This window comes from Pimephales promelas, chromosome 7, assembly GCF_988280905.1.
Source record: "Pimephales promelas chromosome 7, fPimPro1.hap1.1, whole genome shotgun sequence".
Taxonomy (NCBI): domain Eukaryota; kingdom Metazoa; phylum Chordata; class Actinopteri; order Cypriniformes; family Leuciscidae; genus Pimephales; species Pimephales promelas.
The window spans coordinates 30,510,962-30,535,906 of record NC_142775.1 but is presented as its reverse complement, the minus strand read 5'-3'; the positions used below and the strand labels follow the sequence as shown (position 1 = coordinate 30,535,906).

General features: G+C 34.8%; 2 protein-coding genes across 2 annotated transcripts; one reads left to right on the top strand and one right to left on the bottom strand.

Annotated features, from left to right (window-relative positions):
- Positions 1-6,890: 6,890 nt before the first annotated feature.
- tmem182a (transmembrane protein 182a) lies at positions 6,891-11,437 on the bottom strand. Its single transcript, XM_039683162.2, has 5 exons — positions 11,104-11,437; positions 9,199-9,337; positions 8,641-8,739; positions 7,945-8,082; positions 6,891-7,770 (listed from the first exon to the last, which is right to left on the bottom strand). Exons 1-5 carry the CDS (start codon positions 11,245-11,247, stop codon positions 7,547-7,549), a joined length of 744 nt encoding a protein of 247 aa, XP_039539096.2. The 5' UTR covers positions 11,248-11,437; the 3' UTR covers positions 6,891-7,546.
- Positions 11,438-14,530: 3,093 nt separating this feature from the next.
- On the top strand, positions 14,531-24,390 carry slc67a2 (solute carrier family 67 member 2). Its single transcript, XM_039683128.2, has 6 exons — positions 14,531-14,688; positions 16,129-16,216; positions 17,271-17,314; positions 19,013-19,142; positions 19,233-19,442; positions 21,127-24,390. The coding sequence occupies exons 1-6, from the start codon at positions 14,605-14,607 to the stop codon at positions 21,972-21,974; spliced, it is 1,404 nt and encodes a 467-aa protein (XP_039539062.2). The 5' UTR covers positions 14,531-14,604; the 3' UTR covers positions 21,975-24,390.
- The last annotated feature ends 555 nt before the right edge of the window (positions 24,391-24,945 follow it).

The window sequence follows — 24,945 nt, the reverse complement described above, 5'->3', positions numbered from 1 at the left end:
TAATGGAACAATTTATAGGAATCATTTACTCATCCTCATGTTGTTTCAAATCTGTCTGTTGTTCTTCTGGGGAACACATATTTTGAGGAATTGATGTGATGTGCGGACTACTCTTTACCATAAAATTAAGTGAATGGGAACTTGGGCTGTCCCAAGCACCATCAAAGAACCATATATTTTAAATCTTTGTAAGCCATTAAAAATACATATTACAGGTTATTCGTCATGTCACACTGATGTCTTTAAAACTCAAAAAGATGTTTTTGAACATAATTTTTAAACATTGAAAAGAAATGTATAATGTTACAAATGATTTCCATTTCAAATAAATGCTGCTCTTTTCATCAAATATTTCAAAAAATATATATACACAGTACATTTCTTACAGTATTTATTCATATTTGTTATTGTTAGTTTTTACATATAATATTATATATATATATATATATATATAAAATGCTATTAAATGTTTTTCTGTATTTTTGATCAAGAGACTTCTTTAAAGAAATTTTGTTTTAATTCTTAGCAACACCAAAACCTTTTAACAGTAGTGCATTATAGCACATATAAGCTATTATGGACAACTTTTAGTAAACATCTGTGTAGTTTCTATTGTCATTTTAAATTGTATCTATCCAGTTCCCATTCAATTTCATGGAAAAGCACCCAAAACATGGGTTAAATGACATGTGGGTGAGTAAATGAAATGAGAATTTCAAAAAAGTCATTATTTTGTTTATTGGGTGTACTTGAATATGTTAACAGCACCTCTTTTCCCAGTCTGTCTGAAATACTCTGAGTTGCAGTTTCAACAAAGCCCCTCCTCCAAAAAGCCTAGAGTGCTCTGATTGGCCAGCAGATCCAGAGCTTTGTAATCAGCCAAATACCTCAGGCCTCATTTACAAAACGTGCATACGCAATTCTTGCGGCTAATCATTCTCAAGTAAAGGATGTGGACCATTCACCTGCACACAATTTCAAGATCATTTGCGATTTATAAATTTCACATCTGGAAGAGATGTCTATGCATGTTTTTAGTGAGTACGTTCGCTCTCTGAATCACACGTACGCACATTTGAGAAATGATTGTAAGATCAAATGTACTGTAGGACAGTTTCAACGCAACATCTTTTATATGAGGCTCCTCAAGCATGTCAGAAATTCAACAGCCCTCACCAAAATCACGAGTTTCAGCTTCCAAGGTTTCTAAAACAATTGTAAACACAAACAATTAATAATGTCGGTTTTACCAGTTCAAGCCAGAGTCAGATTCAGATGATCAAGATCGGTCATAGAATGTTTGACAGTGGTACGTTTTAAGGCCAAACAAAGGGGTTTTGCTTTTTCACCTTTTTTTCCCTATGCCTTTGCAGTAATTGTATGTAAACTTATCCCTTTAATAAAACCAAAAATTATATTTTATCTCTCAAATTCGTATGAGCCTAATAATTATTAATAATACACTGGTGTAAGGGTTCAAAACACATCTAAGACTAACACTGAACAAAGCCCTCAGACATGAGAAATCACATGATACCGCGCCAGGCTATTCTTCCAGTTTATGAATGTTATTGACTCCACAGGTCACACAAACTTGGGCCCCTTTTTTTTTGTTTCATCAATAACTTGCCGTGGCTTCCTACCCACACTGTTAATGTTGATTTTGAATCATGCTTCTTAATTATATGCTCGTGCCCTGCATTAATACATGCATTAACATAACCTATTGTTTATTCATTATTTCCAAGCCATTTCTGAAATTATGTAAAACCATTTCTAAACAAAGAGCAGGCTTTAATAAGACTTGCCATTTTGTTTCATGCAATTCAAATACTTGCAAGATTCTAGGGGGCAAAATGAACAAAATTGAACTAAACGTCAAAAGGGATTATAAAGCTACATATAAATAGGGCTCTAGGAAAATTTGAAGTAGAGGAGTCGCAAAACACAATCTGTTGCAGAGGTTTTGGTGCTTGTGCAGTCTAAGTCTTCCTGCATTGGAATATGTGAAAGAGTTCAAAAAGTGCATAGCCCTTTAAGCGTTTCACCTTCAGAAGTGTATTACAACTTGAGATTAAAACACTGCCAACGTATGTATCCATATCAAATAAAAGTATGAAGTATTATCAAATTCACAGGACAAAAATTCAAAGGACCCAAAAAAAAAAAATGTTACTTCTGGTTTATACTGTAAATCAAATTGTGATCAGTATTAATGACATCAAATAGCAGAACTGGTATCATCTGCATCAGCCAATATGGTGGACCTTCAAAAATTGTGTTGGAGAATGTGGGGCCTTTGAGTCAAAAGGTTGAGAACCACTCAAGCTCATGTTGAAGTTTTATATCAAATCAAACAAGATAATGCTAAGACATTTCCTCCAGTATGTCTGCTGTAATTATAGCATTATAATGGGAGTGTTGATATACTAAATGTTAAACATGACTATATTTGTGATTTTAAGATTCTGGATGTTTTTCAATAAATTAATAAAAAAAAAATAGTTATTAAGAGCGGAAAAAATATATATATACATGCATACATGCATACATACATACATACATACATATATATATATATATATATATATATATATATACATACATACATATTAGTGCTGTCAAACGATTAATCATTAATCGCATCCAAAAGTTTGTGTTTACATAATATATGTGGGTGCACTGTATATAATTATTATATACAGTATATATATATATATATATATATATATATATATATATATATATATATATAAATAAATACACACACATGCTTGTATATATTTAAGAAATATTTTCATGTATATACACTATATACAGATTTATATATATAATTTATATGATGTGTGATTTTATAAATAATTGATATACATGTTAACAGTATAGGTTAATAAATAATAAATTAATTAATAAATTAATAATAATTAATCATAAACAAATAAATTAATAAATAATATTTACAAGTCACACTTTAGATTAGGGTCTAATTTTCACAATTTACTAGTATTACTTGTGACTTTTGCCTACTAAACTCAACTTAAAGATAGCCTATATATGTTTCAATTCATAAATAGTCAAGACAATTGATTACTTGAGAGTTTAATTTTTGAACACTTATAAAGCAATGAAATGAGTTCAAATAACTTCAATCATGTTTTACAGTTTAATTTCCAATGATGTCCATGTCTAAAAAACAAAACACAGATATTCAAATAAAATAACTGCACTCCTCCATCTGTCCTAACATTGTCACACAAGTATGCTTGCTTGGGACTTGCTTTGGTCATGAGTGTACTGATTTCTGCCGTGTACTGATAATAGGACAACACCATGGTGTTGATTCTTTGACACACTGAAGGTGTAAGTCATTAACTCTCAGTTTAATCGGAGGTCATGTACTGTACATATTCGGCTCCCGACGGTCCTGGCAGGTCCACGTGAGTGTCTTGTTGTGGAACACAGAATTTTGTGCAGTGCTGTGAACATGCTTATTATCAACACACAATTATCTGGCCTAATCATGTGGAACTGCACAACAATCACCAGGGACCAAGGAACTAACAACATTCTCACCCAGACTCGTAAATATGCATTTATTGGCACTGCATCACAAGAAAGCCAGTGTTCCTGTCAATATTCTCTTCAGAATATTTCCTCTTGATTTGATTTTCAGTCTATATTTCCAAGGCTTTTTTTTTTTGTGTGTGTATTCTCTGACTGATTGATTTTCACTCCCATCTCATATTCATGTAACGCTCGGCTAGATAAACCTCTTTAGAAAGCTTCTCTGGAACACCAAAGTGTGATGCACATTACTGTACAGTATATTGCAGTCTATAACGGAGTGGTCCACAAAGTACAAAACATCTATTGCACACTTATTTTCTCTTTCAACACATTCAGAATTAATTCACACATCTGTGTCAAATCCTACCGAGAGTATGATGAAAACTTGGGAGTTGTGGGATTGAGGGTCGAGGTGCCTTATAGATCTCACAATCACAGAAAATCCTATGATTAAATTTGAAGCTACAACCAAACATGATTAGGATGATTTATTTGGAGAGTTGAATATTTCAGAGGTAGTAGACAGTTTTAAGGTTCAAGGTAAAGTTAAATCACAATGGTGGCTAAGTTAAACCAGTAATGAGTTTGTTCCACTTTTCCACTTTTTGAAACCACTTTAAATGTATTTACTGAAACACAAACAATTATTAACAGAAATAATTTTCACAAGTTAAACGGAAACATGTTGACATTACATAATGATGAAAACACTGTGCCATGAAAGCCTATGTGAGGCCTATAACTTTAATAGCATGCCATAGGCCCTGTGAATGTAATTAATATTAATCTCTTTACTAATAAATTATTCAAATCTAATTTGTAATCTAATCTGCTAATATTATTAAATTACCTGAGATACTATTACTATTATTAAATAAAAAAATATTTATTTTATTAACTAACATTAACAGAGACTAATACTGCAACAAATGTATTGCTCATTATTAGTTAGCAACGTCAACCAAAAGGACCTTAAGTGTAACTAAAATTTCTCAACAAAAAAGTTAGTTCATGGTGTTATTTTAATTTATATTTATTATGTGTCAAACATACATTAAGTTGTGATAAAATGAATTTACATAACTATATGCTATACATTATTGTCCAGTGACTAAGTCTTGATTTCTCATGTAACAGTGACCTCTAGTGGCTAAAATGTAGATGGACACTACAAATGTATCTAAATAAACACTTTGTTTAAAGTGATTTCCTACAAATGACTTACCATGTTATGGTCAATCTTATTGGTGAAAATTTGTTTAGCACTATATAACTGCAGCATTTTTCAGTAAACAATGGTTAGACTGATTTATCCAAGTTGCACTAAATCCTTTCCATCCTCATAAATGATATCAGTTCAGACCTATGTGTCCATACTGGGTTATGAGAACTCTCAGTTTGGTTCTCATATGCAATATGATCCGAGGCCTTTAAATAACACACTGTCCAGCATTGCAGGAGGCCAACAGCTGGCTAGAGAGAAACTTAATACAGACAGACATTCTAAAGACTGGCAGTAAAACATATACAACCATGCAGAAATAGATACACAAACAATGCTGCAAACTATATGGAAAAACTCATACATTAGGGGGAGCAGGCAGTGCTATATATTAATTGAAATACATGCTAAAGTTTAATGTTTGCTGCTTCAACAGTCGTATAGTGAGAGTGCATAAAGAAAGAGCACTAGGCCAAATGTGAATGCAAAATTAAGACTAAATATATGAGATGAAATTACCTTTTCCCATCAGAGACAGACTGGAGATGAGACACTGACAAGTGTGTCCATATAACTGCAGAATTGAAGGGAGATATGACTCATATGGTAGATATACAGCTGTGCACTGTAAAAAATAATCCTGTAAAAAAATGGTAAACTACTGGCAGCTGTGGTTGTCAGCATCATACCATAAAAATACGGTGTGTTACCGTTTTATAAATTAACAGCTAAATACCGTATAGTCAGCTACAGCATAAAACTTTAATTTAACGCCTATATGCTGTAACACAAAAACAGTAACACGCCGTATTATTACGGTATGCTGCTGGCAACCACAGTTGCAGTAGTGTACTTTTTTTTTTTTTTTACAGGATTATTTTTTACAGTATCTGTATTTTACAGTGTGTGTGTGTGTATACATACTAATAATTTTTGTATGTTTTTTTCTATTTATGTTTTCTTTAAGTTGACACAAAGAAAACATCCCTGTAATATTCTAGGAAGGTTAGGAATTGATTATAAAAATCAAGATATCGGCAAGCCCCACATGGCGGGTAACAAGCACATCACTCACAACATCGTAACCTAACCAACGGCCCACATAAGCCGTGTAGTCCTTCGTACAACGCGGAGACAGAAAGGACAGTACTAACCATGGTTGCTTCATCTGGATCTTTTTTCTCTCTTTTTGTAAATAAAAAGATCACAACTGTGCATACTAGAATTACTGCTGGGGAAGCGCTTATGGAAAAATGTCCCAGTGGTACAGTAGTTCATACCTGAAAAGTGAGGAACTACTACAAATGCAACGACTGGCGGCAGAGCTCTGCCTAGGGAAGACAAGGGTTTACCATTAGGGAAACAGTGAAAACAATGGTCTGAAATCTGAAGTAGAGATTTTTATAGCCACAGTAGACACTCGCTTGAGGTCAAACGAGGAGAGTGTGGAAGTCGGCAGCCAGGTTATTTGGGTGATTATCAAGTCGTGCTTCCCTAAAGACTTAGCATCCACTGCATCTTGATGTGCCGCTATGGCAGCCACATACACGTTCAAGGTGGAAGGGGACATATGGCCCTCATAGCAGTTGCATAAACTGCTAAGACTAGTCTTACAAGCTTTAGTCATACATTTTTACAAGTCAGTTCCCAAAAAATAACTGGCACTAAATAAGTTGTAAATTATCTCTATTGACAGCTGATGATAAAGATTCCAAGATTTTAAAATCGGAATGAAATTGATCTGTTTTCTAAATGCATTGATCTTATTGTCAATTTATCCATGTACACATTTAATTGTTTGTGACCTCAAATTTTTCATCAAAAAGGCATATCTTGGCAAAAAAACCAAACAAACAAACAAAAAAAACACTACAGACTTCTCTCTTGTGAAGAATTCCAGGCTTTTCAAATAGTTTACTCTGCTAAAACGTCCTTTTTTTACAATCGAACTGAAGCTTGCATTCAGAACTGCCTCCATCCAATCAACAGCCAATTGATAGAACCATTTGCGCCTTACATTTTTCTTTTTCAATTATCTGTTATTCCTACGCACATCATAATACAGAAGAAAAGAATTTACTACATTTTATCGCAACTTTAATATAAAACGCACATTTCTTTTAAATTAAAGGTTTAATGAATCTTTTGAAATATTACAGGTCAATTGTATGAGATAGCATAATATTATTTACAAAGCAAATGTGTTCTATGGTGTGTGTGAACAACAAGCTGTTCAAGTAAAGTGTAAAGCTTTCAGGTCAGGAGACAAATCTGTCTATATATGTTAAAACCTTTGGGGTGGACAAAAAAAACAACAACTTTATAGTAAATAATCAAAATGCAAAGTGGAAAATGGAAAATGGGTAAAACTATAGGAAGGTTTAAGCAGGCAGAGAGAAGGATACCAGAATGTTTTGCTATTTTTTCAGGCAACATACACATATTGAACATAATTTAATGTTTTGTGCAACACTATACTCGCATAAACACTCACACATACATGAAGTGTTCCCAAACCATTCATGATCGTTGTTTACAGTACTGCTCACAGCACACATGATGACCAAATACTGAAGCAACATTTGCAAATTTCGAAGGCAAATTCAAAGCAGATTTATAATATCTGTACCCCAACCTATCGTAATGTTAACGCACACTCAAGAGTTTAGAGCCCAAACATTTTTTCTTCAGTGACAGATACTTAATGCACTTGGAACATACAATTTCATTGTTCTGTTTCCATACTATTCATGAGGTTCAGTTATAATGATGTTGGACTGTACGCCCAATCACCAGAAAGAGAAGACCAGACAGAAGACAGAAGAACACGCCCACTGGAGCAAACATGAAAGATAACCCATAAGTCACATTGAGCTCAAACTCTAAGCACTGATTTCGCTGATATTCCTCATACGAGCTCATGACCTCCAAAACATCTATCCAGATAACATACATCACAGTGACAGTGAGAAGGAAGAAACCTGGAGAAAAGAGACAGCATTGAGAGTTGGAGAAATAAAAAGCAACATGAAAGAGAGAGAGATAGTGTAAAGATAAATTAGATGTTCGTGAAATCTGTAATGCATTTTTCAGCACTGAACACATCCAAGTGAGGAAGAGATGCACCTTACCTCCTCATGAAATCTTAAACTTACCAGAAATGAGGTAGAGTCCACCCCCTGCTTTATAAAGGCGATGACTAGCAAACGGAGCTGCGCAAATGATAATGAAACCGCCAGCCACCACAGTGGCCACACCCACCAACATGGAGACGCTCCAGAAGCCTCTGTAGACTGAACAATTATGTTCCCAATTACAAACCAGAGGCGAAACGGTTCACAGTAGTTAATTTATTGATGATGTTCGGTGAATAGCATTGAAGTTTACTCATGTGAACAGAGTTACACTATACACTACACAGAGACACTAATGTAGGCCTTTAAAACAAAAAAGCCAAATGCTGTACACAGCTTGCAAACCATTTTACAGATTAATTATTTTTTTACTTAGAATAATAACAATAAGTCAACAAAAATAAAATTAGGAAAGCAAGCAAATATGGTTGAATGAATGAATGAATGAATGGGGCATTTTATGCATTCATTCTATCAAATATGGTTAATTTTGATTTAATATTGACAGCTAATGAAAAATTCAACAGCCAGATAACAATGAATGAAATTATTTGAAGCAAGCTAATTATTTATAAATAAAATAAAACATATTTTTGTGTTTTTCTGATTGTAATTTAATAAAATGCCACCTACCATGACTGTTTTCATGGTGAGTACCAGGTTAAAACGTAGCAAAATAAAATAATATTAATAAAGTAATGTAAAATAAAATCTTACTTGTGGCAGTCTTGTAGCTGGTAGTGTTGTAGCTTTCGTCAGGGATGGGAAAGGGGAGAAGATATGCAGGTTTGCATACCCTTTCATGTGGCTGATTTTCTAATGGAAAAACAATGAGAATTGCCATTTATTAGTGTGTGAGTTTTAAATCATTGTTTCAGTTAATACTCAGAAGTGTTGTAAAGGGAAGTTGTTTGCTGACTAAAATAACCTGAATTCCTATTACCACTGTTTGAACCTTGTGTGGCCTTTCTGTAGGGCAACAGGTCAAACCTCTGATATTTGTGGCAAAGACTCACCCAGAGCTTCACAAGAGGGCCAAATACCTTGTTCAGTAAGCAAGTCACTTTACACTTTTTAATATAATGTATTGGTAGCAGTTTCATGTTTATTTGTTGAATTCATTAAAACAGCAATTATTACAGCATTTATTGTCCATTATTATGCTTAAGGTAAACATATATTAGAATATGTATAAATGAAAATCAACCTATATAAATAAATACTGTAAAAGTTAGTGTGCTTGGAAAACCACAGAACATGTCATGTCTCTCTTACCAAACCAGAACTTCCACAGATTGTCATCATTCATGATGTCATTAAAGGTACAGTGCCAAAAGAAGCCCTCATGATGAAAGGTAATGTTCTGGCCGTCACTAACTTGGAGCTGACCCTGGTTGACCACGACATCACCTCGCTGTGAAGGAGCAGAGAGCAGAGGTCAGAGAGCAATGGACAACTGTTGCACAGCCAGTGAAATTACAATATTTAAAAACAGATTACAAACAAACACTTCAACTGTAGACCAGTCAATGATCAATAGTTAGAAAACAGCTATCAAGTTCCAAAACACAGCTAAAAGCAGGACTATTCAAGAGAAGTGAGCACTAGACCCAGAGAGCCCAGTACGAAGTAGCAGGTACGTCCTCTTAGGGATACTTCACCTCTGGAAAGATGAATGTGTATTTAAAATGGGTCATTTATGTAGAATAATGTAGTTTAATATGGAGCAGAAAATGTATTTATGGCTTTTGTGGATGAAAGACAACAACTCCCAGAATGCACTTGCTTCGCTGCCCTAGGAAGCCGTGCCTACCGGTAACAGCGCAGTAGTTTAACAACAATTCTAGGCTACTAGTGAGTCTCCGTGATTAGTCTGCCTGAAAATGTGTTTCGAGATCGCCCAAAATGTCCGGGATTCAGCTTTTGCTGATCCAATCCTCCATAATGCATCCATCTGCGTATTCAGTACCTTCGTCCTTATTTTCAAAAAGTTTCTGCCGGTGAAATCAAACGCACTGGCACTGGATCTGTGTCTGTTAGCGCATTAGGCCCAACCCCCTATGGGTGGGATTGAAAGGGTGAGAACTTGTAGTCTTTACAGAAATTCCCCTCTCTTACACTTCCTCCTACAATGACGTAAAATGACATTTTTTTGTGTTGTGGGAGGAATTGAAAAGGTTAAATAGTGGATTTCTCTCGTCTCAGGGGAAAATTAGAGTGTTGCACGACCATTCAACATTATGACTGGGTTTCTAACAATGGAAAGCTTAATGCAAATGGGTGGAGTGTCCCTTTAAACTCCCTTTGCATCTATTTTTCAGCCTCCACAAACACAAGCAATCCAAAACACTCTCATTGGAATTCGTAACTATTTTACATATTGGCGAACTGGTAGGCTAGTTAATTCGTATGAATGTCATTTGTATGTGTTTCTCACTTTTTTTCTCTACGCCATCGTAAAATAGTTCCTTTTTAATTTCCATTAGCTTGAGTTGGGAGCATCTCACTGTTCCCTCCAAATCCTTAATGAGGTAATCTAATTCTTGTGTGACTTCTATGAATAGATACTGCACTGAGATTCCAGTTTGGTTATTTAATATTAAGTGTGGTATCAGACTGCAGCATGTGATAGTATACACTCAAGCTACTCAGGCGGAGGCTGTAAATACTGACGTACGAGGATGTCACATGACTGTCACTGCTTAGAAAACAAATATGCCAATGACTAGTTCAGTATCTTGCTTCAGTAAAATAGTAATATAGTTCAATTTAGTTTCAATAAAAAGATACACGAAAATCCAAAACATCCATAGATAGGCCAAGTTCTGTAAAGAGAGCCATTTCATTTTTTTATAATAGACCATCCCTAAATGTCTTCTGATAAGAAGTAATATTCATATCAATAAAATATGAAAATACTCAATGGCAAACTTTTTAACTTTTTCTTTGCACTCTAAAAATGCTGGGTTGTTTTAACCCAACTTTGGGTCAATAATGGACAAACCCAAACGTTAAAATAACGTTGAATTAAAAATTTAACGCAATGGCTGGGACCTGGGTTCGTCCATATTTGACTCAAAGTTCGGTTAAATTTTTAATTTAACCCATATTTGACCCAAAGTTAGGTTAAAACACCCCAGCATGTTTTAGAATGTATGCCAGGACTAAAACAACACCCACCTCCAAAGTAACTGGACCATTTGAACGTGTATTGCAGGTCTCTGATGCCAAGAGCCAATAGTCCGTGCCAAAAGACAAGAGAATGAACAGAGTTGCCAATGCACCAAAGAGCCCAGCAAAAAATAGTGCAACATGTAACTTCATGATGACAATCTTGGAGCACTATTTTTTCAATCGTTTACAGCTTGTTAGTCTCTCCTCCTTCCCACATGAAGTAGTCGCTGAAATTATGTAACTCCTCAATGTGTGTGATAGTCCAGTTAAGTTCAGCAAGGTTTATAGTGTGTTATCACAAATGGCTGTTCTAGAAATCTTCCTTGCTCCAGTGTCTATGTGTGTGTGTGTGTCTGTGTCCTCTCCCTTAGCCAGAGCAGGACCTGGCATTGGGTGGGGAGTGGGTTTCATGACAGCACACCAGCGTAGAGCTGCCCATTGGGCTATTTTGGTCAGTTGAGTGAAGGTGCCTGCTGCCTCTCTCAGAGGAGTGGTTTAAGAATGGGATTTTCCAGGAGGGAGACGAGTGGACCAAAATATCCCCCTACAGGACAATCAGCTGAGGGAGGAATGAAAATGAAGACACTAGAGCCCAGCATTTCCTAATGCCTGCCACAAATCCCACCACCAACTGACATGATGTTATGAAATTAAAACAAATCCTGTACATCCCGTACATTTGGGGTCCTTTTTTTAAACAAATTAATATTCATAAAGAATGCATTAAATTGATCAAAAGTGACAGTGAAGACATTTGTAATTTTACAAAAGCTTTTTTTTTTTCTATTCATCAAAGAATCCTGAAAAAGCACAACCCAGCACAAGTGCTTAATGCAAATCATATAATAATCAATATTATCTGAAGAAAGACTGGAGTAATGATGCTGAAAATTTAGCTTTGCCATCTCAAGAAAAAAAATACATTTTAAAATATATTAAAATAGAACTTTAAATTGTTATAGTTCACAATATTACTGTATTTCTGATCAAATAAATGCCACCTGATCAAGGCTTCTTTCAAACATCCCAAACGTTACTCCACCATATTGTATAAGACTTCAGATTCCACTTGAATTTATAGATTGAAACTGCCAATACCTGGGAAAAATACAATATAGGCTCATTATATTTCAAGTGGGACATTTTGCACTGAGCAGATAAACCCGTGACCAATTATCACTGAGCTGTGAATGAAGGCAGAGCCACTGAAGTGGACACAAGGCTGTCCAAAAGGGCTTTGCCTGAGAACCCATCCTTGATTTAAGCTGGGTACGTGGAGGGATATTTAGGGATTAGAGATACAGGAGAAAATATGTAAGCTAAAATTAAAAATAATTACAGCAGATGTCCATTGATGACTGCAAGTGTTGCCAGTCTGGTGTAATGACTGTCTGTGGTGTTTCAGCACAGCAGAGCAGGGGCAGATTCATCAGATTCATTGCCGTAATTTAAGCTGTCATATGTTCTGATATACAGAATCAAAAGCATTCCTTTAGCACAAAATGTGAGGACTATTTGAGTGGGTTCATGTGAGTGTATATATGTAAACTGTCTTGGGAACATCACTGTATCAGCTGCATTGGGATGATCGAGTGTCATGGTTTCCCCAATTTCATATCCAATGCCGTAAAGGATTTGTAAACAAAATTCCAGAGGGCACTTTAGCTCTAAAATGACCATGACATAAGCTTGGACTGAGTCATGCTAACCTGACACTATAACATGTGAAAAACGACATCAAGTACACCGTCAAATTCAACAACAAAAAAGAAAATACTGTGAGGTTTGTACATCAAGAGAGTTTAAGGTTATGTGAGAAATATAAATAGGAGGTAATGTGAGTTCTCTAAGGCATGGCACCCACTCTAGAGAACCAACAGGCTGTTGGCACAGCCTGGCAAAGATTAGGAAGACTGCCAGTAGATGGAGCTCAAGCATGCAGAGTAAATGACTATAACTGTAGAGTATTGTTTACTATACTGTATCCTACAAAATAAAATAAAGTAACACAATCTGTGCTGCAATAAATAATGCTACAATAAGAACCAACTTTTTTTTAATAATCAAGAATTATTGCCAATGATACTTGTGATTAGACTTGAATATTCAAATATATAATCAGGCACAATATTATAGAGAGAGAGATTTAACCATTTTATTTAAAATAAATGATGTAAAACTAATGATTTAATAAATTGCTTAAAAAAAATCATTATTTTCTCACTTGAGGTACCGACTCGATTCATTATCACAGGAATATTTATCTTTTCCAAACCATAACATTCGTAATAATACAATATTATAAATAGTGCCGTCAGATCGATTAATCCTGATTAATTACATCAACATAGTTTTTGTTTACATAATATCTGTGTGTGTAGGTAACACTTTAATTTGATGGTCCCTTTTGAACATTCGGTTGACTAAAGTTTGCAAGTGCAATGTTACCAATAATATATATATATATATATATATATATATATATATATATATATATATATATATATATATATATATATATATGTAAACAAAAACTCTTATGTTAGATACTATTAAATCAGAATTAATCGATTTGACACCACTAATTAGCCTACTATAATAAAATAAAAACTAATAGTAAACTATGACATGGTTAGAAAAATAAAAATATTGCTGTAGTGATTATGTAAATATTAAACATTTCCTCAGGTGAGAAATCAATCAAATTATTCGTTAAGCAATTTATTAAGTGATAAAAATAATATTGTATTGTTGGAGGCAAGCCTATTTAGATTACTTGAATTGTTAAAGCCATTCAATAATACAAATTGAGAAAAAAGAAAAGGCAAAAGAAAAGAAGCAAACAAACAAATAAATGAAAACAATATATAATCTAAAAGTAGACCTAAATAAGATTTTAACTTTAACATCGATTTTGATATTGGGCAATAATTTGCCTTCCAATTTGTATAGGCTACTTTAATTATGCACATAAAATGTTTTAAAGTGGATCAAACCATCTAACATCATAAAACATAATTTTAGCCAAATCATCAAACCCATTGATAATACTCACTGTCTTCACTTTCGCCCAAAATCACACCTGCTGTTTGACTTGCTTAGAAACTATGATTTTTTTAAGAGCAAACATTTTTACTTCGCTTCAGATAAGAAAATGAGAAGCACATCAAATATTTCATAATAATTGATTTCAGTTCAAATAAAGCGCGTGTCACTGCTCGATGCCTTTGCTCACTGGACTGTACCATAAACAAGAGATCCTAGTGTACATGAACTGAACCACCACTCAGCATTTCACCATGTGAAACACCCACCCATTCGTAAGCACGAAATATACACAGTCAGTACAGAATATTCATGATTTCCAGGAGGATATTAGTCTGGTTACACATCGTGCTCCCCTTTTATAGGGACAGATGGTCTGATCCTCGTAATGGCTCGTAAAGAGCAGCATAGCAACGCCGTCCATCGCTTCCGCATTGACTGCAGTTCTGTCAATGCGGGAGAATGAATAACTCTAAATGTGCCATTACCCACAAACGACGGAGACCACAACGCATCATACAATGTATATACGTGGTGGGATTCATGGTGAGTATCCTCTTTTGTATTTGCCGATGGTCAGCTCTTCTGTATGACATTGGTCGCAATGACATCATGTTTAAGTTGCTGTCAATAAGTTTGCATAGATCTGATCATGCCCCTGTTCTACACATCTGATTCATATTATCATACTGACATATTATCAGTAGCTCATGACATGACAAAGATTCCCATGGATTTATTTTTAACACTTAGATAAGAATAATTTTCTAGAACTGTTGAAATATGAGACTGTTGTTTACAAAGGCTCATTGATTTTACAAAAGCAAGATATTCATAATTTAGTCTGTATGAAAACAATATTTTCACATTTGCTCTTTTGAAAACAAGGTTTTACATAAAATAGATGCTTTGGTAACGTCTATGTTTGCATGTGTATAAATCTTTTGTCCTATCTGTGGATTTTGGTAACACCCCTGAGAAAGAACACATTGTCTCTCCTCTTATTTCACTCTCAGACACATTGAGTTCTTCCTGGTTTTAATTCATCCATAGTTTCTCTGTTTAAAAGATTTAGTTTTAGATGTGATATTTGACTTTTATAGAAAGTGCCGTGACACGGATTGAGGTACGGTGTGACTTCAATCAAGTGCTTGGCTTGCCTGACTGCAGAGAACACTCACAAATCTAGATAAACAGGCTCAACGCGAAAGGCTTTTGTTTCAGTATTGCTTTCAGACTATTTAAGCCAACCGACATTGAGATACTGTACAGACAAATGACACATTATTCATTCATTCATTCAAATCAATCAGTCATTTTTTTTTTTTGATGAACTTGGCCTACTTCCAGAAAGCATAGTTCTGTTATTAGTTTTTTTTTTTTTTTTTTTTTTTTTTTTTTAAGTATGCGTTCAGATGTCAGGGAAGATATTTTAATTAACTTGAAAAGTCCTTTTGTTTATCGTTGAATGGTCATTTTATCATTATATCATTTGTTTGTTTTTTTTTTTACCTTTTTTTTAAGTCACCTCTGAATCATAACATTTAGTTTTAATTCAGATTTATTATAGTCATCAATGAGAAACCAGGTGGTAAAATTAATTTTAGAAATGTGAAATAGTATTAAAATGTCATAAATTTCCATTTTATGTCATTAAAAAAACAAACAAAAAAAAATAATAAAAAAAAATGTTTATATATATATTTTGAAAAATGTCGGTAAACAAACTATGGTATTTTTGGGGGGTGAATGTGCAGATGAAAAGTCAATGGGGCCCATAAACTGCTTGGTTTTCCATATTCAAAATATCTTATTTTGTGTTCAGAATTAGAAAATCATACAGAATTGGAACAACTTGAGGTTGAGTAAATTATGACAGAATTTTCATTTTTGGGTGAATTATCTCTTTAAATAGTAGAAATTTGTTTCTTGAGCTGTGTTTGCTTTGCTGACATATGAATCCATTCTATGTGTGTGTTCTTTCAGGATCTCTTTGGGGTCAGTATGATTATCCCTTTGCTGAGTCACCATGTGAAGTCTTTGGGAGCAAGTCCTACAGTAGCTGGGATTGTAGGTAAGTCTCTGGTGTTGTTGTTAAAGCTTATCGCAAAACAAAAAAAAAATTGACAGGACCTATTTTCAAGCTTGATTGGATCTTTGGGTGGTTGTGGTTTGCTATTGCTGTGATGTCATGTGAGTGACGGGTTGATCGCACCAGTAAACACGTCATAAGAGAAGAGAAGTTGCTGTAAGCGGGAGGGGAAGATATTTCGATTAAAGATTATAAGGGCACATGAATTTAAAAAATAATAATGACGTGCATGCATAAATCATTTATAATAAATTCTGCAATATATATATATATATATATATATATATATATTTACATTTTGATATTATGGTGACTTTAAATTCCATGGTGGCACTGAGTTTCAGTATTAGTAGCATATTTCACTATTACAAACTAGTTTAGAAAATAGTTGCCTATCGTTAGCTAGTATGAAAATTAGTTTAGGGTTTAGCTTATTTTCTGCTGTGATCAAGAGAAAGGGCTTACATTTACTTTATTTTGAGTACTAAAACTATCAAAGCTACAACAAAATTAATTTGCATAGATTTGAATAAAAATCTACCAAAAATGGAAGGCATTTAAAATTGTGCGCCCGCGTGTGTGTATGTAAATTTGATTCATTTTCTGGCAAGTTCTATAGTTCATTATTCTAAATGTAAATATATAAGTTCAATTTTGTTTAATTCTGCACATCCTGTTCTCAATAGAGCCGATATAATTTACTTTTCTTACTTTTTCAGTCAACAGATGACTTCATTGCTAGGGGATTGTAATTTTAAGTGCAAAGACAAGCAGGTCTTTGAAATCAGCAGTGCATTGCCTCAGTACATTGCCTGCACCTCGTCTCTGATTAAAAGGGCTGCTTAAATATGGCCCATGTAATGTCAGTGGAAATCACCAGCTCAAAAGATATTTTCACTGATTTCATTAAATCACAAGGTCTTGTTGCCTCAACCGCTTGATTGTGAAACTAAAAATACTCAGTTTTTTTTTTTTTTTTTTTTTGTGATTAATTTATTTGGTGATGTTTAAAACATGTTGTTTCCCATTGTTGCAGGATCTACATATGGAGTATTACAACTCTTCTCTAGCACTGTTGTGGTAAGTAGTGTGTGTATGTGTTTTTTTTTTTCTTTTAGTAAGCAGCATTTGTTACAGTAATATGATAATTAAATAATTCATGTGTTCATCTGTCTCCATATTAGTTTATAAGCACATATCACAGTAATTGTTTATTACAATCAACATTACACCTCTAACTGCATATTGCACTCATGTCCGGAGTGTGTTACTGTAAAATGAGTCATATTACTTTTGACAAACACACATATTTAAAGTGGTTAAAGCCTGAATGTCACAGGGCTAGTTAAGAAGTGAATGAGATGTTTGTCTTCTCTTGGATGTGAGATAGCAGACAGGAATAGTGAGCCTCTATGAGGCTCTGTGCACCTCTAGACCAGAAACAGAGAGAACATAGTAAATCCAATTTAAGTTTTTATTGTATTATGTGTGTGTGTGTGTGTGTGTGTGTCATACCTCAGTCTAATGACTGCTGGTATGGAGATGCCTGCAGTGCTTGCCTCAGGCAAGCCTGAGCCATTTTATTTGTGAGGTCCGATCCGTCTGCCTGTAGGCTATAATTTGTAGCTTTCTTTGGTGAAATGCTATTCTTTAATAAACAACTAAGATTCTGACTGAAAGGTTCTGCAATGATTTACACACATTTTTTTTTTAAATTTAATTTTAATTAAAGAGTTTAATTAATGGGGAGTCCCATCTTAAAATTACATATATAGGCTAAATATACACTGGATATGTTCTTTTCTGGGGGTTTTCCTGACCGACAACCAATTAAATTATGTTTAATTAGAATTAAATTAAAATGCATAATTGTCACCCATTAATAACAAATTTTGTCATTCATGGGTGCGTTTCCCATACAACGGCGTAGTTCAATATTTCACTACCATAGTACGATGCATCGTTAGAAAAATCAACTAGCTAGTCACGACTGTTTTTGGTATCGCCCGTGGTGGAGTAATAACTACTTTTAATGAAACTGTTTGAGATCCAATTAACGCTAGATTTGTTATATAGAAATTACAGACATGTCATCTGAGGACTATTTCTAATTGTTCTCAGTTATTTTGCTTTATTACCAGACTCAAAATTTGGCTCGTTCTTACATAGTAGAGCACGTTCGCACATGCGCACTCTTCAAACACGTTACTTCAAATCTTTTGAAAAACTAAATGACGTAAATTCCATTTGTATGTATTCTAAATAAAAGGCACCGGTTGTACTGAATGTCAGCTTGCTTATTTTGCTCAAGATAAGGATTTATTACCTCCAAATGTCATGCAATTCAAAAACGATGCCTCTAATCGTTACGATGCCTCAGACCCCTTGTGGCTATGCTACTGTCCTGAAATCACTAGGATCTGTTAACTACTAAAAGAATCTGACCATGGGACTCAACATGTCAGTCATTTTAAATCTTTAGGTTCGACATGGAGGGCATGGTTTGGGAAAGATCTATTTTGCTAAGATTAGCTGTTTTTAGGATTAAGGAGGGTTAGCTCTATTTGTTTTTTGGTCTGGACCAAATAATCCAAGCAATCCGAACTACAAGTGTGAACACACCCTTAATAAAACCATGTAGAAATTTGATCTTCTTCATCTCTCTTGGTCATCCTTGAGGATTAGTGTTACAGTCTGCATGGAGACTAATTATTGAAAATGACTTATTTTATTATATACAGGTATCTTTCATTGTATCTTATATTGTTTCGTCGGCAGGGAAGTTGGAGTGATGTGGTTGGGAGGCGCTATTCACTACTGACGTGCCTTTTCATCAGTGCCTTTGGATATGGTTTGCTGGGTATGTCCACTAGTATTGCGCTCTTTGTTCTGGCCAGGATACCAGTGGGTGAGTAATGGAATACTTTTGTTCATGTAGAAAATTAGGATGTGGATTATTGCTTCAAGTCACACATGTGATTTTCTTTTATGTCAAAAGGGCTTTTTAAACACTCCCTGTCTATCTGCCGAGCGATCCTGTCAGATCTTGTGTCGGAAAAAGAACGGCCTCTAGTGATGGGTCACTTTAATGCAGCCTCAAGTGTGGGATTCATCCTGGGACCAGTGGTGGGTGGATATCTCACTGAACATGAGGGGGGTTTTTACTTATCCTCATTCGTCTGTGCAGCTATTTTCTTTCTAAATGCAGGTGAGCAAGACTGACAGTAGTTACATGATTCCTTAAAAGTACAGACAAGAATTGTCAAGCCAATGTTTTATGAGAGTGCTGTTATTTTGTAATGCATTAGGGATTGTTCAACCAAGGACACGTGTCATTGTTTAATCACCTCATTTCAAAACAACATGACTTTCATCCTCTGAACACACAAGGAAAAATGTTGAAGACTGTATGCCATTTAATTGCAATGAATGCGAGCTGAAGCTTTCAAAATTCAAATGAGACTCAAAATGACTTACTGTATAAAGGTGCTTCATATGTACAGTATTTAAACTATATACCAAGTTTAAAGCCATATCATTGATGTTTGAAGTCCAAACCATTTGTATGTATCTTTTTGAAGCTTGAAAGCTTAAGTCCCTATTAATTGTACAGTAATTGCATAGAAAAGAGCAGCATTGGCATTCTGCTAAATGTCATATTCTTAGTTCCACTGAAATAAGAAAGACATGAGTTTGGAATGGCATGAGAATGAGTAAATGATTACAGAATTTATCTATCAAAATTTTGAATTTCCCTTATTAAAAAGTACACTTAAGTATAATTTAAAAAAATATGGAACTAATATACTTTTAAAAAAATCATACTAAAAGGGTTCCCTGTTGGAAAATAAATATACTCAAATGTATTTAAAATACATTTACTTATTGCTAATTATACTACAAGAAGTATATTTATATCAGTAAGTCTCAAGCGATATGTCAGTAAATATTTTAATGGATTTTTGGTATACATTGTATGAAATTAATGGATTTTAAATACATTTTGGTATAGGTTTTTTCACTTTTAACACCAAAAATTAAATAATCCCACAATTCACTCACCCTCAAGCCATCCTAGGAGTAGATGACCTTCTTTCTGCCAAACACAATCGGAGTTTTAAAAAATATTATGGCTCTTCCAAGCTTTATAATGGGAGTGAATAGTAACTGATATTTTGAAGCCCGAAAAAGCAATCCATCCATCCATCCATCCATCCATCATAAAAGTGATCCATATGGCTCCAGGGAGTTAATAAAGGCCTTCTGAAGAGAAGCGATGTGTTTTTGTAAGAAAAACATGTCCACAATTATAATTTTATAAACTGTTGCTGCCCCCTGCCCTCTGGAGCTGTATGGATTACTTTTATGATGGATGGATGCACTTTTTTGGGCCTCAAAATCTCAGTTTCTATTCACTCCCATTCACTCCAAAGTTTGGAAGATCCAGGACATTTTTAATACAACTCTGATTGTGTTTGGCTGAAACAAGAAGTCTTATACACCTAGGATGGCTTGGATAATAGTTTTGGTTGAACTAACCCTATAAATGTGAATGGAAAGTAATGTTTTCTGAAACTTAATTTCTTGTAAATTGTAATTAAATTCAAATATGTTATAGTTTGAAACTTTGAATTTATATTAAATGCAGTTGGCTGAACTGTAGAGTGCTTTTTTTGTATATTCTTTGAAATATGGTTAAGTGTACTACCGAAAGCACTGACAAGCATTTATGATCAACTAAAATACTTTATTGTCCTTTCTATCAAACAATCATTTCTATTGAACAAATTGAATACAATTTAGCACATTTCTTTTTCACAAGTGATCCCTTCAGATGTCTGCTACAAAGCAAGATCAACTACAATTTACTTATCCAGATATTGTCTTCCCAGGTTTGGTCTGGATGTTACCGTGGAGCGAGACAATAAACCACCGTATAGATGCAAATGCTAATAGTAAAACCAAAACCAGCAAAACCTATGATGGGTTAAAGAACTCAGTCCAGCAGAACTGCTCAGACAAAAACTACATTCGGCATCCTAATGCACCAGCAGTCCATAGTCGAGCAAATGGAGGATGGGGTTGGCGGGACATCTTCCAGTCTGCCTGGAGACAGCTAACCTCAGTGTGGATGCGGATCTGCATGGTGGCGTCCTCGGATTTGTTGGACGTGTTCCTGGTGCGGCTTCTAATGGCTGTATCTATAATGCTGTACTATAGTAACTTCTCCTTAGCCATGGAGGAGCGTTTTCAGCTCAAACCAAAGATGACAGGATATTTGATCAGCTACAGCAGTATGTTGGGAGCCCTTGCTGGCTGCTTGGTGGGACCCGTAACAAACCTCTATGACAACAACATGTCTGCTTTATTGTTGCACTCTACAGCGCTCACCTGCACGTTGATCTTCCTGTATGCCACGGCACCCAATGTCTGGCAGGTCCTGCTGACCTCCACGTTCTTTGCAATCTCTACCACTATCGGCCGCACTTGCATCACCGACTTGGAGCTGCAGCATGGGGGAGCCCAAGCTAGTGGGACTTTAATCGGAGCGGGACAGTCAGTCACAGCTGTGGGACGGGTCCTCGCACCACTGCTGTCTGGTCTGGCTCAAGAATTCAGCCCCTGTGGACCACCTAGTTTGGGGGTTGTGCTGGGTCTGCTAGCTGTGGGCTTGCTACTCATGAGGACTCCTAAGTGGGAAAGTAAGACAAAGGTTAAAGACAAGAGTCCCAAACAATGACGTGCAAACCACTTAAAGTGAATGAAAGATAAAAGGACTGTGATGGCAGCTGTCTTTTTTCCTCTCAGGTAATGTCATTGTGGGAGTTCTGATCTGTATCCCACCCATAGAATGTCAGGACGTCAATGTGAGAGACGGCCGTCAGTAAGGCCGAAAGAGAGCAACTGCCTGTACAAATGCAGACAGAGTCTGATGCAATGTCTAAAAAGATGAATGTTTATAACAGAATATTTTGCTGGTAAACAGTCCAACAACAATGGTCAAATAATGGCGTGATGGTACACGTTACGTGCTTCAGACATTTGTCACAATGAAGGTGTTCCCATTCCCATAGCGACAGCGATCACAGCATTGGTGTGAACCTATATGGGGAACCAATGATATTCTGTTTCAAAACATCAGAAGTGGGACATTCATCATTGAAAAAACGTTATCTGTGTTCCCTGGCCAAATTTAACAGTAAAAGTCAGATAAACAAATGAAAGGTAAGGCTTATATGCTACCAAAAAAAAAAAAATCAATTTAGCATTTTAGGAGGGATAAACTTTACTACATGATTGAGTTTCATGGAAGTAAATAATGCCAAATGTTTTTACAAACAAATTAGCCTGTTGAATTGCACTACTTGAAAACTTGCATTAACCATGCTTGTATTTTCATGATCTGAAATTCAGCATGGTTGAATATTTAAGCGGTGAATAATGTTTTTCAAATTTATTTAAAACACATTTTCATTATTAGAAATTCAATAATCCATATTCACCTTTCATTTTTCACTTCCAAAATATTCAAACTGTTTAAAAAATATTTTTCGGGCCATTTTATTTCGCTTTGCAAATTCGCTTCCACAAATTCAGTGGTTCAAATTCGACAAATTTGACAAAATTGAGGAAAATCAGTAGATTACTGAGCATAATCCCTATAGCCTACTCGAACATTCAATGGCAATAAAACATATACACAAATACACTTAAATAGCTGTAAAAGAGGTTTTTTTTGAATGAATGGCTTGCTCTGGTCTTTGTCAACATCACACTTTTTCACCCCCTGCTGGTGAGACTGACTAACAGCAGTTGGTGATTATGCTCGGTAATCTACTGCTTGTCCTGCAGTTCCTGGATGTCAAGTTGAATTAATTGTTGAATTTGAACCACTGAATTTGTGGAAGTGAATTTGCAAAGCGAAATAAAATGGACCGAAAATTGCCTGTTGAATTTTTAATAGGTTGTATTTTTAAACAGTTTGAATATTTTGGAAGTGAAAAATGAAAGGTGAAGATGGATTATTTAATTTTTTAATAATGAAAATGTTTTAAATGTATTGAATTGAAGTATTCACAGCTTAAATATTCAACCATGCTGAATTTTAGCTCATGAAAATGCATTTTTTAATGCATTTTTTATGCAAGTAGTGCAATTCAACAAGCTAATTTGTTTGTAAAAACATTTGCCATTATTTCACTTCCATAGAGTTTTACCTCACTGTGGCATACTTGTTTAACCACTATTTATCATTGGTGCACTTCAGAATATGCACTTCCTTCTGTAGTTCTCCAAAGGCTAGCAATAATGTTTTCCATAAAACTATACAAAAAACTAAACACTAGATCACACATACACACACACACACACACACTACTGTTCAAAAGTTTGGCGTCAATAAAAGTTTTTTGTTTGTTGTTTAATAATATTTTTCAGAAAGGATGCACTATATTTATCTAAAGTGACAGTGAAGATATTTACAAAAAAAAATCATAAATGCAATATTAAAATAAAAAAGTTATTTTAAATATCTTGTATTGATATTTCACACTATTACTGTTTTTACTGGATGCTTGATCAAATAAATGCTACCATTGTGAGCATGAGACTTCTTTCTCAAAAAAAAAAAAAAAGTGTCATCCCCAAACTTTAGAATGGTAGTGCATGTGTGGGAAATGTTTTTTTTTTTTTAATCACTGTTTTGTTTTGATTTTTATCATCTGAATTTATGTCTTACAATTACTTATTACAATAATTTTATGTCAGGAATTGTGTTCACACCTGAGCATAACACAATACACAAAGTTCCACTTTCATGGATCAATAAATTGTTTTATTACACATATTTATATTTATCTGTGCCTAAATAATGTAATTAACTTAAATCTCATTGAATAGCAATATTTAAGTTCTGAAAGCTAACGTTCAATTCAGTGAATTACAAAAAAATAATTATTAAAAAAAAAAACTTGTAAATGAAAATGACAATGCACTCAACAAATACACTTGAAGCACACTGGTTTTAAGACCTAAAACTCACAATTATCTCACAATTATGATGGCTTTAGTGTTGTAGAAAGCTTTTATGTAAATTGTCACATAGGAATATATTATGATTGTGTTTAACATGGAGTAAATTCTTCCCTTTCTCTCTAGTGTAAGTGTTTTAGTTTGCTTCAAAGTTGTGTGATCTCATCCACAGATAATAGCAGTCCAGCTGCATTAACAGATCAGTGTGGCCTCCTCATCAAAGGCTGTTGTACATCATTCTGTGGTTCCTGTACCAATGTGTGGGAAGACGGCCATGACTGCTGCTCTCCACCCTCACAGTCTTTGTCACTATAGTTTCTAGATGAGCCATAAGGCAGATTTGAGGTCTGATACCCTGAATGGCTGATGTTTGACCTTAGATGTGACATTCTCTAGCCCCTTTTCTCCTCATTTTGTTCATCCAACATGTTCACAGAGGAAGCTAGATGCATCACTGCTTTAGATGACAATCTCTGTGGACGCTTGAACATAAGCCTGGTTGACGGATAGTCAATCTCGGTTTCTGTATCACCATATCCTAGAAAGATAATGTAGATTACCATCTACTGTATATTACTGTCGATATACAGATGCTTAAAATAGAATCATTACCTAATGTAACCTGGGTTCTCTCTAGACAACATGACATCATGACTTTTGCGTAAACATATACGCCACTT

Bases quoted from the DNA above. Each gene is read 5' to 3' on its own strand.
- tmem182a (XM_039683162.2), bottom strand. From the start codon at position 11,247: ATGAAGTTACATGTTGCACTATTTTTTGCTGGGCTCTTTGGTGCATTG. The intron at 9,338-11,103 runs GTGGGTGTTGTT...GCTCCTTCACAG, and splicing joins ATGGTCCAGTTACTTTGGAG to CGAGGTGATGTCGTGGTCAA. The intron at 8,083-8,640 runs GTAAGATTTTAT...ATAATTGTTCAG, and splicing joins CAGCTACAAGACTGCCACAA to TCTACAGAGGCTTCTGGAGC.
- slc67a2 (XM_039683128.2), top strand. From the start codon at position 14,605: ATGAATAACTCTAAATGTGCCATTACCCACAAACGACGGAGACCACAA. The intron at 17,315-19,012 runs GTAAGTAGTGTG...TTTCGTCGGCAG, and splicing joins TCTTCTCTAGCACTGTTGTG to GGAAGTTGGAGTGATGTGGT. The intron at 19,443-21,126 runs GTGAGCAAGACT...TTGTCTTCCCAG, and splicing joins TATTTTCTTTCTAAATGCAG to GTTTGGTCTGGATGTTACCG.